Source organism: Salminus brasiliensis, chromosome 18 (assembly GCF_030463535.1).
Source record: "Salminus brasiliensis chromosome 18, fSalBra1.hap2, whole genome shotgun sequence".
Taxonomy (NCBI): domain Eukaryota; kingdom Metazoa; phylum Chordata; class Actinopteri; order Characiformes; family Bryconidae; genus Salminus; species Salminus brasiliensis.
The window spans coordinates 12,953,541-12,973,284 of NC_132895.1; the positions used below are offsets into that span (position 1 = coordinate 12,953,541).

Here is a 19,744-nt window from a genome sequence, read left to right on the forward strand (position 1 = left end):
CAAGTCGGAAACTCGCAAGAACTCCTGAAAACATCGCATTGCACTTAAACAAAAAGATTGTTAACAACGTCTTAAACTACCTAGCTAGCTATGTTTGCTGGGTAAGGGTAGTTTTTATTAATTAAATATATTGTATTGGCCGGTAATGACCGCACTTATTAGAAAGGGACATTGATATTTTTTTTTTTTATTTGCCAAAAATACACACTTTCTTTTTTCTTTTTTTAATATTTTATATATTTATTATATATTATATTTTCTTTTTATTTTATCTTATTTTATTTGCGGCGGCAGCAATTTAAAAACCGCGGTGTTGCGTTCAGTTTTTGTGTCGGAGAAATCCTGCAACCGGAAGCTTGCTGCCAACGCTTGCCGGAAGTCCTCCAGAGCTGTTTTTGTTGCTTGCTAGAGGGATAGTGGTGAAAATGGCGACGTCTCGTCGCGCTGCCCAACAGCAGCAGCAACAAAACTTCTCTTCCCCTCCGAGGGGTGCTCCGAGTCCCCTCACCCCGCCAGCTTCGCCCCCAGTCAGCGGCGTTGTGGCGGTGTCAGCTCCAGCGGGAGCGGAGCAGCAGGAGAGTGTCGGTGATCCGGAGGCCAGTCCGGCCTCCCCCGACATCCCCGCTGCTCTCCTCAGCAGCAGCGGTAGCAGCAGCTCCTCCACCACCACCAGCTCCTCTACGCCTGGCGGGGCCAGCAGCGGCGGCTCCAGCCCCGACTCGGGCGCCACCAGTCCCGGCGGCGCTGGAGGAGGAGAGGGAGGCTGCGGGACCAGCGGAGCTTTTAGGGAGCTTTTCGAGGCCTGCCGAAATGGAGACGTGTCTCGGGTGAAGAGGCTGGTGGACTCGCTTAACGTAAACGCGAAGGACATGGCTGGACGCAAATCCACCCCGCTTCATTTTGCTGCGGGTAATGTAGCTAGCTAACGTTTTTTAGACGTGCTAAGGGTTTTGCTGCGTGTCGGGGTGGCTAGCTAGTGTGTACAGTAACCGTCGGTGGCTCTTCTGTAAGCTGTTAGCTAACAGGCTTTTAACCAGCCAGCGATTTAACGTCGCTACGGATGCGATTTCGTTAAATGTCCCAGTCAGCGAAACACGAGTCGGACCACTGCGTTAGCAGACACCAGGCTTTGGTTTGCCCCCTGGACTTTATGGTCAGGAGTCTGGAAACTGAAATGGACGTGATTTTAGCTTAGCAGTAGAAACGTTAATCTTCCTCTAGCCAGTTTTGTGTCTGTAAACAAAGAGTTTGTCAGCAGTACTGCACGTCTACAAGATATTTATTACAAAAGGTTAAGACTCTACAGTACCGACCTGCCCAGCAAGCATTTACAACATTCAATTTGGTTGTTTTATGGTTATCATAGCCGTTATGCTGTCCTTTGATGGGTGGTAGGCTGGTTTTGGCCCAAAGTTAAAACTATGCAAAGCAAGAAATTGTGTTTGTCGTAGTTTGGCTGTCATTATTACGGCCCCATTTGTACAATTTTAGTATATAATCATATTTGGAAATATTATGATCAACTGGATGAGGATTACAGATAAACATAACTCTTATTTGTATGGTTAAGAAGGGTTAGAAGTGTAGAAACCAGAGATATTTTAATACCCCAGCATCACCCAAATATCTCCCCTTAAAATCTTACAAAGGGTTTTATTCTTAGGATCAACATTTGAAAGTTTATAATGAGCCTTATTCACCAACCGTTCTTAAGAATAAAAATCTTCTTAGAACTTATTTGCACAGTTTTCAGAAAAGATTTCTTATTTGTAAAATTTATGAGGACTGTGTTATCCAACAGTATAACAGCAGAGCGGTGAACAATTTGTCAGTGTCAACATATCGTGAACATGATGTAGACTTTCTGTTGGAACAGTGTTTAAGAACAAATCGAAGAGTTTTTGGAATGATCTTGGTAAATAAGCCCCGATATTCACTTATTCACATGGTTTTATGAAGCAATAAATAATGTACCCTTTCATTCTGCATTTTATGGCTTATTATGAACAAGGAACAGTTTGAATCAAAGTTAACGTTTAGTGTGATCAAACAAAAAGCTAAGCTAAGAAAAAAAACATAGATGCACATTGGATCATGAGTAACATCACATGAGAACATGCAGTCAGATGTTTTTGCACAGTTCTGTGTTAAGTTAGTTACAGCTGTGCAGCTGAATTGAAATAATACAGTTTGACTGAGTGCCATTCCTTCTTAGGAGAAGCCATGAGGGGTGGCTGTTTTTAGGACCTGTCAGTGCTCCTTACTTCTTTCCACAACAGAAACAATGCAGCAAATCTTTCAAAAGATTTAAAACCTTTAACTACAGTTAGCAGGATAGTGTTTTGAAATGGTGGTCCTTTACTCTATGAGCCTGTCATTAACATGCATTTTGTATTCGGATGTTATCTGAATTATACTGTTTTATTTGAACAAGTGAAATAAGAATATGATCCGATCACCAAAAAGGCATGTTAATGCCAGGAGGAAATGGGGCTCTGTGGTATTCTTCTTCCGAAACTTTAGTATCAGCTGATACAGATGCAGCTTACAGACTTTACTGCAAAAAGGTGTTCTTCGAAGGTCCTTAAATAAATGCCACTGTTACACTATATTTATATTTAAACAATAATATAATAGTTTTATATAGAACCCCTTTTTGCTTAGGGTGCAAGCTTTTAAAGAAGCCGTACTTCACTTAAGCTGGTCATCTAAAACTATGATGGAAACACATGATGGAAAAGTTGAAAAAATGCTGCTGGTGGCTACTTGTTGCAGTGTTTACATTAAGGCCTCTGTATGCTTTTAGGGAAACAAAGCTCACAAACGTTGTGCAAAGTCGAACCCGCCTTGACCACTTTACTCTCTACGGGTTTGTTTTTGCTGTCTCACAAGAGCACTCTAGCAATACAATTTTAATTTCCTTTCCATGACTTTTGAAAGAGGTTTGCATGCTGTAAAGTACTGCTTCTTTAACACCAACCAATCATATGCTTTGTTAACATTTACCCAAGTCGGGAACTCTTATTCACCATAAACCTGGTAGCATTTAAGCCACGTTATAGAAATGTAAACTCTTCCCCATTCTTTCAGATGTATTTGACTACCCATTGTAAATGCATGTAGCTAAACTCTTATCAGGATACTGTCCAGAAACTAGTTACATTAGGTGACCAGATATAAATGGGTTACGTGACTAAACTGGAATAGTGTGCTTTTGGCTGATGAATCCTGATGTTTTTTTTTTTTTTTTTTAATCAAGTTGTATTTCTATTAAATTTTAAAAGATCAAATGTCCATGTTTAAATATGTTAAACACAAGTTTGCACAGGGTGTCTAGATTTCCTTGCACGACTGATTGGCCCAAGGACTTTTTTTGAGCCTAATCATTTGTCTAATTATGTTGCATCCCTGCGGTATCCCTCATTTGCATTAGATTAAGAAAAACCTGGAGTTGATTAGTTACATGGGTCTGTTGCTGTTTTGCTTGTTGCTCCCATAGGAAGTCACCTTCTCCCATAAGAAATGTTCACTTACCCTTCGCTCTCTTGCCTGTTAATGTGATCACAGGGCAGGTGTTTTTCAGTTCTCTTTGCACACAGTTTTAAATCTGACGTTTCTTTGCAGGTTTTGGCCGAAAAGACGTAGTGGAGCATCTTCTGCAGACTGGGGCAAACGTGCACGCCCGAGACGATGGCGGTTTGATCCCTCTCCACAATGCCTGCTCTTTTGGCCATGCTGAAGTGGTCAGCTTGCTGCTGTGCCAAGGAGCTGATCCCAACGCTAGGGACAATTGGAACTACACTCCACTACATGAGGCTGCCATTAAGGGCAAAATTGATGTCTGCATAGGTAAGTGTTTTACTCTTCTCATTAGCTGCAGTAAAGCTAATGTTCTTGGTTAATTTCCTCTCCTGTTGATTAAGACACAGTTTCTCATTTATGTGCATGCAATTTTGTTTGAGCTCTTCTTTATTCCTTTATATTAAATTAAAAATTCTTATCATTTGTATGCAAAATCCAGACCTTGCATATTATGGCAAATGTTATTATTGTAATTGTGGGCTTATATGTAATGATTGAGTTTTAGTGGAATGGTTCTGAGGATTGCAGAGACCTTTTCAACCTAACTGTGTTAGTAAGTATAGGAGATGTATGACTTTAATTTTTTGCCGTTTTGCCTGAGGAATCGTTTTTAAAAGGGGTTAACCATGTGGCATTTTTCTTGATTAGCTGTGGTGGCTGGCGGTACAGTTATTAATCAGTTTCTCACTCTTTTGTATTCATGAGAAATTTACAATCGTTTTTTGAGGGTGAAAAGACAATAGAGGGTCGTCCAAGACTCCAGTTCTGCATTTGCATTTTAGCTAAATATTTTGTCTTCTGTATCTTCTTGCCTGCATGTTCATGAGGAGTTGCAGGGCACAGTTAGGGCATTGTGGCATATGTATGACTTGTGTGTAGCTTTGTTACAGGAAGCAGCCATCATCAGCCACCAAGTCGGAGGTTTCTTTATATATATGGTACTGTACAGGTGTTTTAGGCTCCTGAGCACATTATTAGTGTATTAAAGCATTTACCTCAGCAATGCAAATGTTTTTGCTTGTAGAAACATCAAATAAATTAGTGTCAGTTTGTCATCTTAACATGTAGTTGAGATCCAGATTTCACTTGGACACCCCCCAGCCAAAGTGTGCATATGTACCATGAAGAAGGCTTTGGAGATGTTTAGTGGGCACAGTGATGTTAAACTGCTACCGCTTGAATGAACGTTATTAGTATATGTACAAATATTAGTGTTTTATTGAGCAATTAAACACTTGGTACTTGATAAGGGGCTTAGTACTTCTACATCTCAGGCGCCTAAAATATTTGTACGTTGGTGTATGTATATTTTTAGAAACCACATAAGCAAGTGTTTTGTCTGGCAACAGTTCAGTGTGGTTTGAGAAGTGTGTGATGATTTAGGCATACAGTTTGCACAGTGCTAATTAGTATGGTATAACCATCTGCTTAATTACAATAACCTTTAGCTCCAGTGCAGATCTCAAGAAACAAACGTTGGACACCAAGCACAGGTTGGATAATTGCTAATAAAGCTATGCACTAGGGCTGCACAATACTGGAAACACTTGACATTGCAATCTTTTGTTATTCTGCGATGATAAATATATTGGCAGACGTCGATGATCCAACATGTGATATTATTAATGCACTTAGTGTGTCCAAGATTAGAGTAAAATAAATAAGAATCTGCCTCAGTCATTAAAATAAGTAGTTGAGTAAATGAGTTTGTTGTGACGTTGCACAACCTGCGATGTGACTATTGCACATGCTCACATTACAATGACCATGCTGAATGTTGTGCAGCCCTAGTATTATAAATTGTATTTTTTTCCCCAGACTGAGTTTCATAAAAGATTTAGTCCCCTTTTTAAACATTTAGAGCACAGTGTAAAAAATGTTTGTCATTTGCAAAAAGGTGACAGTGAGGTATAGTTTTGAAGCAGTCAGCAGAGCCACTCTCATCCACGCAAGGAGTGATCTATTGACTGTACGTTAATGCTTCAGTAGCAGCTTTGTTCTTCATAAAAGATTTGCAGAATCGTTGTTTTTTCTTTCAAAACTGAGGCTCTGTATTTCCATGAAAAAGGCTGCCTTTGCAGTCCAAATGATCTGAACCCAAGTTGTCACATTAGTTCCACACAGGTGTCTGGATAGGCTTTAATTTCCTTGTGAAATTAAGTGTTTGGAGTCTGATTGTTTGCACGCTAGTAAAATCTCAGAATAGCGATTGTATTAGAAAAGCTCTCTTCCGCACCCACTGAAACTGTGTTTTCCTGAAAGTGCTGTAGTGATTTGCGAAGCCTGTGTTTTTGCTAAATTTACCGTTTTCGGTTTTGTTTGATTTATTATATGAGCTGATTAAAATGACTGGAAAATAGATGTTCCTAGTTTTAAAAACACTGTTAAATACTGCAATTACAATTCTCAGTTCATATTGTGCAGCTTTTACATGGGGGAATTGAGTGCTTAACATTCTGTTCCTGTAGTGCTGCATCTCCACTAGCGTGAAAAAAGGTGGCATCAGCCTACGTGCAGCCTACATCTCAGACAGAGCATTCAGAGCGGCATCAATTTCCACAGATAACCTGCCATATAAACATGGTTCTTACCAGCCTCTCAAGCGGAATGCAGTTTCTGACATGAGACTCAAGCTTCTTCTGAAGGCTGTTCTTATTCCAGTTTTCTGTTCTGCCTTAATGATGCCGTAGACTTTATTTATTAGGCATTTTAAGTTGTAATTGGCCCGTTTTACAACTCCGTTTTAATTATGTGGGTTTTGGCTTTGAAAGAGAGGCACAACAGTAAACCGTTTGAGGTTCACAGTTTGTCACTTGCATGCACTGAACTCTCATTATTCAACTCTGACAGTCAATACAGTTTTCCATTCTGGGGCACCTTGAAATGGTACAGCAGATACGTAAAGGATGCCTTAACTACTGTAACAGAGGCCTAACATCAGCTTCGTGCTTTTTTTATACAGCAAAGATCAGCAGGAAATGTTCAACTGTGTACCTGCAGTTAGAATTTAAACAAAATGTAAACACTTAGTGAGGAGAAAAAGTGTAGTTTAGGGTGTGTTTATACTTGTAAGCCCTGGCACGATTGTTCTCTTAGTGCGGTTCGTAAGTGTAAGCATTGCCTTTTGATCACCAATTCGCACCAAACAAGTGGACCAAGACTTTTTTTTTTTTTTTTTTTTTTTACCAAGCTACTTTGCTGCGGTTCGTTTGAAGTATGATTACAATACAAACCAAAGGCATCTAAATGAACCAAACACAGAGTTGTGCACGGGTTCACTCCTGCCCCCGAAGTCAACCCTGCCTGCACACACCACCAATGTGGGCCGAGCGAACCTGCCCGCGTTTCTGTGCTTTAACAACTTCTGTCTGTTGCTGTAGTTTAGTGGGGCTGTATCCCAAAACACACACTACCACACTACAGTGTTTCAAAACGAGACATTAGAATTGCATTCCTTAGAGTAGTTGCCTCAGTAATATCATGTATGAGTTGGGGCACATCCACATTAATGTTACATTTTACAGCTTTAACATGCGTCGCTCTGTAAACAAGTTCATGTATATTATCAAAATCGTGGTTTAATACTAATGTCAAGATGATATTTAATATGACAGGTTTATGGATACAGCTGTAAGATTTAGTCAATTTTTAATCGAATGTGTCCGTATGGACGCAAAGCAAACCACAACTACAATTTTCGAGGACCCGAACTATATATAAGTATAAACACGCCCTTGGTCCAACACAAGCTCGGATAACTGCTAATGGGCCTACAGGCCCCTCCACCAGAAATAATGGATTTAACTGGGAATAATCACAAAGTAAGTCAGTATGTAACTGCGAAATACACAGTAAAATGTTTCACTCTGCAGATACTATATATAAAAATAGTATATAAAAATAATTCATGTAAATACAATAATAATTAATATAAAAAAAGTTATATTAAGTTTTGCGTCTTCATTAGCTAGGTGCCAGCCTTATTTTGGCGGGCCTAAAAAGAGCTGTTTACAAAGCAAATATTTCACTTGAAATGCAGTTATTTAATATATGGCAAAAACCTAATCAATGAATTTACTGGAGCTTCACATGCTGGGTGCGAGTATTGGTTGTTGAAGTAGTTTGTGGAGATGCTAACGGAATAGAGGGGAGGAAAAAGCTAATCTCACAGCTGCTATGGAAGAATGGGGCTTGAGGGTGTAAATCTCATTGGAGCAATGGTATTGGTTTACAATTTCAGATATTACAGTAGCTAGTATAGATAAAATACCATCTTCAATTCATTCATAACAGACAAAGTTCTGAGTCATGTAACATAAAATTGAAATTCTGATTGGCTAAAATGAAATGTAAATGGGGCCAGTTCAGGTTCTCGCCAATTCCAGTCATGCGCTTCTACCTTGTCCTACTTGTCGATTTTTATCAGCAGAATTCATTCATCTTGGTACCTTTAATTCTACCATGCCATCCAAATCTGAGCTGTCCAACCCCCAACCTTCACCCATCCCACAGGTTTCATCACCCCTGCACTTTGATCATAATGAATAAGTAATCTCCCGGCACTCTGCTAATTAGGGTTGCCGCTGGTCTCCTGTCATTTATTTAGGTGCCCATCCAATTGGAGGTCATTTGCTGTCAATCCGTAGTTCAAAGACGGATGACGACAATGTTGACGGTGTCTCTCCTTCTTTTTTGCCACGACCCTGACCTGCCTGCTGGATGAACAGGTCCGCTCTCTTTACCGCTGCCGGTGATGAATGACTAAAGAAGCGTCGGCCACAGCAGAACCCAGGGCGGTGACACAGTGGATGAAGCAGCTGCTGTCGCTTCTCTAGCTTAGCCTTGAACCATAGTTGGTTTCTCTTGTTTTGTATGTGCGTGTAAACATGCGTATGTAGCCAATTAGTCTTCAGTTATTCACGTGGTCATCTTTTTCGTTCTTCTGTTCAGCTCTCCAGTGAGTACTGGACAGGAGATGATTCTGCAGCCAATGTTAATTTGGCATTGTCACTTTTGGTTTCTCACCTAATGTGCTGAGAGCTTTAATGAACAGCCACTGCCGTGTCAACTGGCACTGATGGGCCTGTATTTCAGGCCTGCTCTTAACCTTGATGGCATCTCGATGCATTAACCAAAGCACCCGCACTTTTCCAGAGGCTTTCTATTACTCTGCCCTCTCAGTGCCTGACCATAATTATACCACTTTTCTGATCACATCCTAACCACCAATTACCGCAGGGCTGCATGTCAGCTCTCGAGCACAGAGGTCTCTCAGAGCAGATGTAGGGCTCACTGCAGCACCTGTTTCAAAGCTGCTGGCAGCCATGTAGCCCCTTTACGACCAGGCTCTGTCAAACAGTGACTTGCTTTTGCATTCTGGTTGCTTGGTGCTTGTGCCCCTCGTCAGGCATCGACAGTTAGCGTGGGACGTTTTCTGAAAAATTAGTGACCTAGTTATGGAAATAAAGACTGTGGACCCAGAAGGGTTGGGCGATATGTAATTATTCGCAAGTCTTACTGAATAGTGTTCCTGTCCTCTAGGTGCCCTTCCAATGTAGTGTGTAAAAGTAGCTATGTTAGCTTCTAGTCTAGCACTCGCGCATTTCCCTGGGTTCGATTTACTCAAGCTTTTCATTTTAGTGTGTATTTAGCTCCAGTTTTGTAGTCAGCTGAGGTGGTGCAGTTTGTTTTTGAGATGGCAATCTTTGGAGAAAAATAGTACAAGCCACTTGGTGAGCTTTTAGCCCAGCGCGAATACTCAAGTTTGAACTCTGCTTCTTCACATGCATACAAAAGCTGTGGTCTTACAATTCTACAACTAGCACTCAAGTCTAGCATCAACATCACCATATTCTCCCAAAGAGGCTGTTGTATTTTACTGCATCACAGCTTTAGTTGTCCCCAGGCTTTTACTAGTAAGACTTTTGGATTTGGTTTTGGATGTTGCCCATTTTACTGTTCTGTTTTGATTGCGCTAGGTGTGTTGCTTTTATTTGAAAGTTAAAATTCTACATAATGTTGCTTTAAGGGGACACAACCGGCTTAAGTGTTGGCACTTCCTTTGGAAGATCTCCATTTTGCAGCCTAAGAGAATGTAATAGTGGACAGGAAGAGCTGTTCCATCTTCCCAGTCCTTCTGTGCGATTGCTAGCTAGCACGGGTGTCTGTTCGCTGATGTAACAGAGTTACAGTGAGTATTCTGTTTCTAATGTGTTGAGCTAACCATTGACCTTGCATTATTGTGGTTGATTGTAATCAGTTTTGCCATTGCGAAATTAATTTAGTTGACTTGACATCTTCAGATCCCTGCACTTTTACAACCCTAGCAGGTCAGAGGAGGGACCAAGAGGCAGCTTTGGGACTCCACCTAACGCATCATCTGATGGATAGCGAGGCTTTCGGAGGCACACTTGTGAATTTTAATCACCCATCGCTGTCATCTTTCCGACTCTACATCCCACCCCAACCCCTCCTCCACCACAATCACCATTCCACTCAATGGCCCAGTGCTTTCGTGACACCGGTGTATGCTGAAAGGGCTGACGGCTGACGCGTTGCATGTCCCTCGCAAGTGCGAGACTCTCATGTCCTGTCTTGCCGCTGTAATGTTTTTCAGTGTAGCATGGAGCTTGTCAGAATCCGACTTATTTTTTAACAAGAAAATGGATGACCTATGAGTCACCAAAGTGCCAGCAGCATCATGGATGGAAAATAAAGTCCAGTCCCCCCCACCTTCATTTTTTGGAGCTCTGGTTTCTGCTTTTATGGGCCGACATCAAAGAAACTAACCGCCACTGTGTTTATTTGGGAGGATTTCTCTCCACATACAGAGTAGCCTCTTGCAGCAACATCAGAGTGTCCCGATTTGCTGGATCCTGCATAGGAGCGTGGAGAAAGAGGTAAAGAAGTCGTCTCTGTAATTGCGCCTCTGGCTATGATAGCGCAGATGCATTTCGAGTGGAAGCCTATGCTGCGAAGCAGAGAGGGAGGGCGTACGTGAACGTGCACGTGAAGCGCGCTGGCAGGGGGGGTGGGGGGGGTGATGGTGAGGAGGGACATAGCTGGGGCACAGGGAGGGGAGGTGTGTGTGTGCATGCTTGCGTTGTTGTTGACAGAGAGAAAGGGGGGGGTGAGCGAGAGAGGCATGCAGACAGTTGAGGCACGCTGGCCACTGTAGGTGTGCTGCTGGCTGTAGGAGACTAAAAAGCAGAGCGCAACAAAACAGCAGCGTTTCTCTCTCTCTCTCTCTCGCGCTATCTCTCTCTCTCTCTATCTCTATCTATCTCCTTGTTTCTATCCCTCCCGCTCCCTCTTCTCCCTCTCTGTCTCTGGAGGCCAAGCAAAGGGAAAGGATCTGGAAAAACATGCTTTGATATTCTGCTCTCATACCTGAGCTCCAGTCACATGCTCTTGCCTGGAGTCGGACTCCCTCAATAACATGGGCTTTTTTCCTCCGTCTCACTGCAGTGTGAAGCGTGTGTCAGTGCGGGCTGCTCTGCTCTCTGCCGTGTCGCCGTGCGATGTGTGTGTGTGTCTGCAACATGCCGAGGAGAGCGCTGGCCGTCGGCGGAGGCAGTGGCCCCGCTACTAGCCTGTGCCTGCCTGAGTTACGCTACTGCTTGTGTTTCCCCTGCACAGTGCTGCTCCAACACGGTGCCGACCCGAACATCCGCAACACAGATGGCAAGTCCGCCCTGGACCTGGCCGACCCCTCTGCAAAAGCCGTCTTGACCGGTGAGTTTGCTAAACCTGCCTTTATTGTCTTGTTGTGGGTTGTTGTTGTTTTTTTGTTTTTGTTTTTTTTTTATAAATGCATGCTTTCTGACATGCTCTGATCTTCTGCTCTATTGAACTTTCCTTCTCAGTCCATCTCACACACACACACACACACTCACTCTGGATCTATCTCTGCAGTTCTCTGGCTGTAAAATGTTGAGTGTTTTGTTCTGGATGTGGATGTGTGCTGCAGAAGTCTTTGCTGTCTTTGCAGTGCTGCTATGTCTCTCTCACCCTCTCTCTCTTTCTCGCTCACCCTCCTTCATGTTTTTTGGGCAGCGATCAGAGATTCATACATAATGAGGCTGCTGTACTTATCTTCACACACAGTGCCTCTCAGACACATTCTGCTTGTTTACTCTGTGTTACATCATATTTTCCCTGGTTAATACATTAATGACACGCAGGGAACTGTGGATGTGTGTAATTTTCCTTGCTGAGAACAATCAGAGTCCAACAAGTATCTCAATCATCTGCCTCTCTTCCTCAAAACCGCTCTACGCATATGCTCAATCAGTGCCTTTAAATTTAGTGGGTGTTTCTCAGCTGTGATGCTATTTTAGTCGGAGTTCTATTGATTAGAGCAGAAGACCCTTTTAAAAAGTCCTATATTTAACCTTGTGCCTACATTCGGTCCTTTGGCAGGCAGAATGTAGATTAATCACTCTGTAATGATGCTTGTATTGATTTTTAGAAGAATTTAGATACAAATAGCATCTCGGCTGGGAAATTAATGTGTAAACAGAGGTCAAAGTGGTAGTTTTTAAAGTATTGTTAACCTTAAGGCCAAGTGTTGTTCTGCTTTGGTCGTGTACAGTTGTAACTTGAGGCAAAAAGACAATCCATTGATTCTGTAGACTTGTCGTCTTTAGATACATGCACTCGTACATCCCTAGCAGGTCGGCAGAGGGATTAAGGGTGGAGGTTAGCGAGGCGGCTCTAGAGCTCCACCTCACGCCTCATCTGATGGATAGCGGGGCTGTAGAGGTTGTAACCTGGAGTATAAGACATTTCAAAGTGCGTTATGCATCAACAGCATTAGCATAACCTCATTTAAACTTTGCAAATAAGTACCTTCTAGCAAGTGGAGAGATTGCAGAGTGCTTCAGCGTTCCATAAGTATGTCTACATCACACTAAATCAGGTCTCAAATGTGTGTTCTTGGAAATGTCACAGTTGTGGCAGCTGGAATCAGAACAGTTATTATTACTCATTTATCACCTGCTGGGTAAATCAGCCTGAAAAACCTCCCGTCTCAAATTAAATGGATTTTTTTAGTTTTTTGTTTTTCCCTCCACCCGAGAATAATCAGGAGTGATAATCCTGCACGCTGAGATTTAATAACATGCTGTACCTGACAGTGCTAAAGTCTCAGACACGACAGATCTTTCTGAAAGTATGCAAGGTTACTGGCACTGCTGCATTGCTTCTACCGCACATTTCGAAGAGAGTAGTGTGTAGAGCGCCACTACAAACGTTCTGTTTTAACTACCTCTGATGTTTAGACGAGCTCCCATTTCTAAGATGCTTCTCAAATCAAGAATAAGTTATTTGAAGGTCTTGCAGGTGTATTGCTCACTGCCTTGGAAAAATCAACTCCGTCAGCAGCAAAGCCATTTAGAGCGCTCCGTTATATCCACTCAATAAAGGAGCCTGCCTCAAAACCAGATAACAAATGTCTATTGAGAAAGACCAGCTTTCACATTTTGGTAATAATGACAGACATATTGCATTTATATATATATATATATATATATATATATAATTGCTCACCTTTTATTGTACAGAATGAAGAGGATGCAGGCATATGGAACAATGGCAAATTTTTAACATGACTGATGTACAAATAGGGAGCCCTCTTATATCCACATAATAAAGAAAATCCAGAGGACAAATGTGATGAGTATCTCTTCCACTAGTTTAGGGGATGATAGCAGAAGGGATTACATTGTGCACAGTGAGCAGAGATAGGGTCAGTGAGATGCAATTGAGCTCATAGGCCTTAGTGTATGTACAGGCTACGTTGTCCGAACGTCAGAGCTCCTCAGAGTCTAATCTTGTCCGTTCACTTTTCTGGCTTTAGCACAATTAGTTTGATTGCTTTCAGGCTAGTGCAGTTAAGTTGATTATTCATTCAGGTATGATCCTACTGCTGCTACTAAAGAAAGACCGTTCCCAGCAAGTCATTTACACAATGCCGCAAATAAATTGTATGGCTTGGAGGGGCTTTAGTAGTGCCATGAATTTCAAAAGCTAACCAGACCGAGCGGTGGGTGTGGCGGAGGCATCCATTCAGTGCTGCGAGCGCACTCTTGTAATGGAAAACCAACACACCGTTAATTTTAAGTGCCACTAGCTTAATAATTTCAGGCATGTAAAGTGGAAAGTTGTTTTATAGTTGAATTTTATATCACTGTATAGCTTCACAAATGAGCCTGATATGCTGCTGGTCTTCCACATGCCACCAAAACGGCTTACTCTAGACCTTTGAAGGTATCTTGTAGTACTTGACAACAAGACGTTACAGCAGATCCTATAAAAGTTAGGATGGAGCAGCCATGGTTCAGACTTGTTCCAGCACATCCTAAAGGTAAACATTGCACACAAACCCGACTGTCAATGTGATGTAAAGTGTAAAAAATGACCTTGTTGGGGAGTCTAGCCATGGATGAAGTAATACTGTCTCAAGTAGGTGTCGGACTAAATGCTTGTGTGGTTGAACATCAGGAGGATGATTGTGTGAACATATTAGTCTTAAATGTGTGCCTTGAATGGCTTGAACATCAAGCTGGCTTGATGAGAGCCCACTTCAATCCTTTAGTCCCTAGATCTCATTCTGTGTATTGCTGTACGTAGCCTGGAGCCTAATACATAACCTGTCTATTCAAGACCTGCCGTTTCCTAAGAGGATGATTACAAAATGGAATTACATTAGATCTAAATTTGGCTTCAGTCTTAGGCAAGTTATATCAAAAGCTTTGGCAAGAAAAAGAAGGTGCTTAGGCTTTGCACGTTGAGTAGGCCTAAATGCCCAAGACTTGCTGGGGAAATATAAATATAAAAAAAAAGTCTTTCTTTTAAGCCTTTGGTCAGAATTGGGGATTTGCAATGCTTGTGTGTTTTGTTGAGAAATAAATCCTTTAAAAAAAGTCAAAGATGTAGAATATCTAATCTTTAGAAAGTGATTTTGGTCATAAGGAAAATTTGGTTTATATCCCTTGTGTGATCTGGGGCAGATGTTTGGGTAAGTGTGGCTAGATGTTTGTGGTCAGACAGAAATTCAGGAGATAATGGCGAAGATGCATTCAAAAGCATGGTGTGTTGATAACACAAACATACATTAATGACTGTAACAATAATATGAATATATTGCAAGATGATTCCATTTTACCTACTGTGTTTTTATTCATTTATTTATTTAATTTGTTTAATTCATTTAGTTTGTAAGTTTGTCTGTTGTGGCAGTGTTTTTCCCCCCTCCGAGTCTCGGTTGAGCTGTATAGAATGATTTTTTTTGAGAGATTCTGGCTTCTGAGGTTTATATTTCACAAAAAGAATAGGTGAATAGGCTGGAGTCAGAACAGACTAACATTACGGACACTGTTTGAAAAGGAATAAAGACAGTTTAATATTCTTAGCAAATAGTTTTCCCACAGACAAACTTAGTATGCATGCTCTGTGTATCCTTATATTCTGATTTGAATGACTGGATATGTTTTGTACAACACTTGCGTTACCCCAGGTGACTATGTGGGCTTGCATTTATTTACATAGATTTGCATGATTTGACTGGAGCAGAATTTTGCATGTTTATATTTTGTCGTTTTACTTAATTTCTTGCTGTAAACTGCTTCCGACTTGTTACTTTATCAAGACTTTTTCTTCAAAACCGATTATTCTGAAATCTTAACCTTATGTGACTTATCATGGCATGGTGGGACTACAGTTGGGAAATAATCACATTGTGCCTGTTTAATGTTTAAAGCTTGAATATCAATGCCTGTACTCTGGCATACAGCTCCTTAAAAGAATGCATAAATTATTGTGATTTGCATTAAAACTAGATTTATGAAACGCTTACTGTCCTACAGAAGCTTTGTGTTGTCAGTATGGCTGTAGACATCTGACCTGTTGTCCTGCATTGGCTTGATTGACCTTTCTTTAAAAGATCAAGGGATCTAATATTGCTCGTAGTGTATGTTGAAGTAGTCCATCTTATGATCCACTTAGTATCAGCAATGATTCAGTCTGTTTGTAAATAATGCAGTCCATAACTTTGGTCATAACTTTGACAGCAGATCATGCCTAAAAGATCTGGATCTTCTAGGCACGAAATGAGGGTGAAATAAAGAGGAATTTATACAGAAGAACAGAAAATGTGAATCTTTATAGAAGCTTTAGGTCTGTATGCAAACAGGAGATTATGTCTTTATCAGTTGGTAAATACAGATCCCTATGACTAGTTTTCTCCCAGCGAGAACCTAATGTGAAAGGTAGAGGAACATACTTTGCATCTACTGAAGGACATGGCTTGTATGCCACTTCGTGACACGCTGTAACTGTCAGCACCCCTGTCACATAAAGACAGCTCGACTGCTCATTGCTATTAGCACCGATGTGCCTCCGAATTATGTATACAGAAAGCAGGCGAGCAAGCGTAAGGCCAGTTTTACAGCAATGCAGTCCTTGTTTTTCAGCGTCTCTCTTGCTTGAGGGAGTTTTGATTTGCTGAAGGAACTTTGTGCTGACATGTAGTCCTGGCAGAGCATGCTGACATCTAGCTAATATACAATTTGTGAAGGATTTGTGGCCTGGTGCCTTCTCAATGCCTAGCTTGAATTGTTCAGTGATATTGCAGGTGATTGCATATGGCGAGTCTTGTCCATGTTTCCACTCTGACAGTCCACATCCTTTCTGCTCAGCTGCTCTGAAGTGATGACCAACTGGTCGATCTTGAAAGGAGCCTTTTTTTTGACTGCGTGTTGCATGGTTGAAAAGACCATACCTTTCTTTTGATAAAGCCAGCGTAGAAGTGTCAAACCGACCAGCTGTTTGTTCGTTTTTCTCATCAAGGCGTTAACTGTTGTCTTGTCCTCTTAAGATTTGGAGTAAAGGACAATAATTAATGTAGCAGCCTTTCCTCCTTATCCTTAATTATCACTTTATTCAGTGTCACCTTTTCTATTTGGCACCTGCCTAATAATGTCGCCCACCCCCCTTTATACCACCAAAACAACTTTGACACCTTGAGGTATGTGCTCCTCAAGATACAGCCAGCCTTAACTGTTTCAGCAAGTTGTGTGACGAGACCTGAAGGGCTAGTTTTCGCATGCCACATGCAACAGAGAGCCTTGGGTGCCTATGATCCTGTTGCTGGTTCACTGGTTGTTTTTTCTTAGATCACGAATACTGATCACTGCATACTGGAAACACCTGCAAAACCTTCCTGATGTTTTGGAGATGCTCTGACCCAATCGTCTTACAGTCACAAAAATCTAGGGTTGTGTTTATACTTGTAGTTCAGTCCCCTTAATCATGACCAAGCAAGACAATGATACCTTGGTCCATTTTAGTCCTGGTTTGCTTTGCGCTACTACTGACATATTTTGCAATCGAGCCAAAAGAGAGAAAAAGGTGTTTCATGTATGACTGATGGCTGCAAGTAGGGGTCTGCATAAGGCGGGTGTGTTTGGGGGTCCTGCATGAACAATCTTATTAAATCATTTGTCTTTATCAGTATTAAACCACATGCTAACTTCTTAATGAAAAAACGTGTTAAAGCTGTAAAATTGAACATTACCGTGGCTGCATCCCAACTCTCCCATGTCTTTACTAGGCATTTACACGAATTCATGTAATTCTAATGGTGGTTTTGAAACGCTGTGTTGGAGACAGCCCTGCTAAACTAAAGTTCACACGTACTCTAATGTATCGCGCTAACTGAGCAATTATACAAACGCTAATTTGAATCAAACCCAAGCTGACAAGTATAAACACACCCTGAATAAAAAGGAAAAGCAGATTTATGTTCTCGGGGGCTTTAACACACTTCTTGTGACTTTAAGGATGGACCGTTCACTTGCTGCCTAATATATCCACCCCTTGTGGAAGTTCATTTGATTAATTCCAGTTTTTCTTCAGTGTTTCATCATGACATTTTAACACAATATAAAGGGCAAAGAGTTTTCAAATTCTACAAAAAAAAATGTTTTTGATACAATAATAGTGTTTTTCTTCTTTTGAACATCTGTGTCCTCTATATACAATACAAACAAAACCAACAACAATAAAACCATTTTGACAGAGTGGCACCTTTTTTCTGCACTAGAGCATAGAGCAGTTCTATTTACCTTTTTACCTCTCTCTGGGTTTCTGTTGGGAATTAAGTAAGAAAATAAAACTGGCTGCTGCATTGTTTATAAGATTTACCTTTTCATTGGAGGCAGCCTCTTCCTAGTCAATTAGAGCCTGGAATTGATCCATAGCCTTTGCTCCAGTAGGAGGGTCAGCTAATCCTTTTCTCTGGGCATTGGCTGTGAGAATCTCTCTGGGTCTCAGTGGCTATACACTTTTTCTTAGCCTTTTGTAAAAGAGACTCTGTGCTATTCCTGACTGTTACCAACGCAGTAGGACTTTGAGTGCAATGCACGAAGCAGGGTTAAATCTGTGCTTTGAACGTCTTATTATATTTAAGAACCCACTTTGCTTGTATAAGTACCTTTTGACACTGACAGTCGTGTCTTCTTGAGCTGACCATTTTCCCCTTTTGCATTGTGGGGCCAGTGAAGACCTGTATGGAAGAAGAATAGGAGGGTTTGCTTCAATTCTGAATAATTCATTATGCTGAAGTTTTTATCTACGTTATGTCTCAGTGTACCGATCATCCTGAAGTGCACACAGTCTGTTTAAATCAGCCTCATGATCTGAGCTGCAATGCTGAGAAAGTTCAAACTTCACTACTTTTAAAGTAGGATCTTGCCTGTTCTCTATTGATTGTGGAGCTCTCATGATAAAGGCATGACGAATGTGTTTATCCACTTACAAATACTCTCCTTCATAATATTCTACCTTCTCTTGGGACTCCCCACACTGCTTTATCCATCTTTGGCAGGGGACACTCACTAGTGACTAGGGGCAGTGAACTGATGGGAAGTCATCCCAATGCCCAAAGAACAAAAAGCTGTTAAACAAGGGCAGCTTAACTGTGAGTATTGAACAAAAAGTGCTTTTCCTACCGCCAGTCCAGGGGATTGAACCAGCAACCTTTTGGTAAACCTGCTAAGCCTGCTTCTCTACCCTTTAGACTAGGACTTAAATTAATATAAATAAAAATATTATTACAAAAATAGTAGAAAAACATTTTAGATAATCTATAGCAATTTAACCATTTGAGGCAAGGTGGTCACTGTAAGAAACTTTCCCCCCTCATTTTTCACTTTGCATTTGTGTTTTAACCAGAAACCTCTACAATCTAAAATATGTAATGTTTTTTGAGGGTAGCAAATAAAGTAACACACAGGAAGTGATGGGTGTACTGTAGTTTTTCTCCAAAACTGGGATTACATGGTAATTGGAAAAGCCTTTTTAGAAACTCCTTACCAGGTGATCCAGGGTGGTTGTGCATGCATGGTAAGTTTGTAATAGTAGAGAACACACTGTAGAATGAGCATTTTAAAAGGTTACCACAGTGCATTTAGGGCAAACACATAATAACATGGATAAAAATGAAAATAGATTGTCTAGCCCTGCTAATACTGATGAATTTACCAGCCCAGTGGGCTTTTTTATTTTTTGGGGCACATGAACCAACCTGTACCATAAACTAAAACTTTCCAGCCTGCTAGCATTAAATAAATAAGCTATTTTTTTAGCAATCAACCTTTCCATGGGATTTTTAAAAAATCACCCTGATACCAAGATTACTGATGCCTTGTAAAAATGACAACAATTGATGTGCATCAACCAGACAAAGATGTAATTTTGTCTTTATCACAAAAAATTAACAAGACCATGAAATCACAGAGCAAAGGGAGTGTGTATTGAAAAAAGTATGTAACTTGGATGTAACTTGCAACAAATGTAGTGCCAACTTCATCTAGGCACATTATCTAGAACAGTTTCCTTTAAGAGTACAATTTTAAATGATCTTAAACTTCTTAGAGGCTACTTGAACCCACTATAGAGGGCCAGTTCCAGTATGCAGTGGTCAGGTAGAGCTTGACCTGAAAGTGTTTTTCATTTTAAACCATGTGTTGCACAGTTTACACGTTTATGGCAGAGTATCCCTCAGTGTCCTCATTCAGTCAAGTGTAATTACATTGATTCTTTTTGCAGATCCTGTAAAAGGATATTAACAAAGTTGATATAGAAGTTGCCTACTCATGTA

General features: G+C 41.0%; 1 protein-coding gene across 2 annotated transcripts in view; it reads left to right on the forward strand.

The window, feature by feature from the left end:
• The first annotated feature begins 377 nt into the window (after positions 1 to 377).
• tnksa (tankyrase, TRF1-interacting ankyrin-related ADP-ribose polymerase a) overlaps positions 378 to 19,744 on the forward strand; it is an 82,336-nt gene continuing 62,969 nt past the window's right edge. Inside the window, exons 1-3 of one of the 2 annotated variants that reach the window (XM_072662672.1) lie at positions 378 to 909; positions 3,625 to 3,849; positions 11,221 to 11,316. In XM_072662672.1, coding sequence (XP_072518773.1) covers positions 426 to 909; positions 3,625 to 3,849; positions 11,221 to 11,316 — 805 coding nt within the window. In that variant the 5' untranslated portion in view covers positions 378 to 425. The remainder of the gene's footprint in view (positions 910 to 3,624; positions 3,850 to 11,220; positions 11,317 to 19,744) is intronic. The other variant, XM_072662673.1, reaches the window with a different exon arrangement.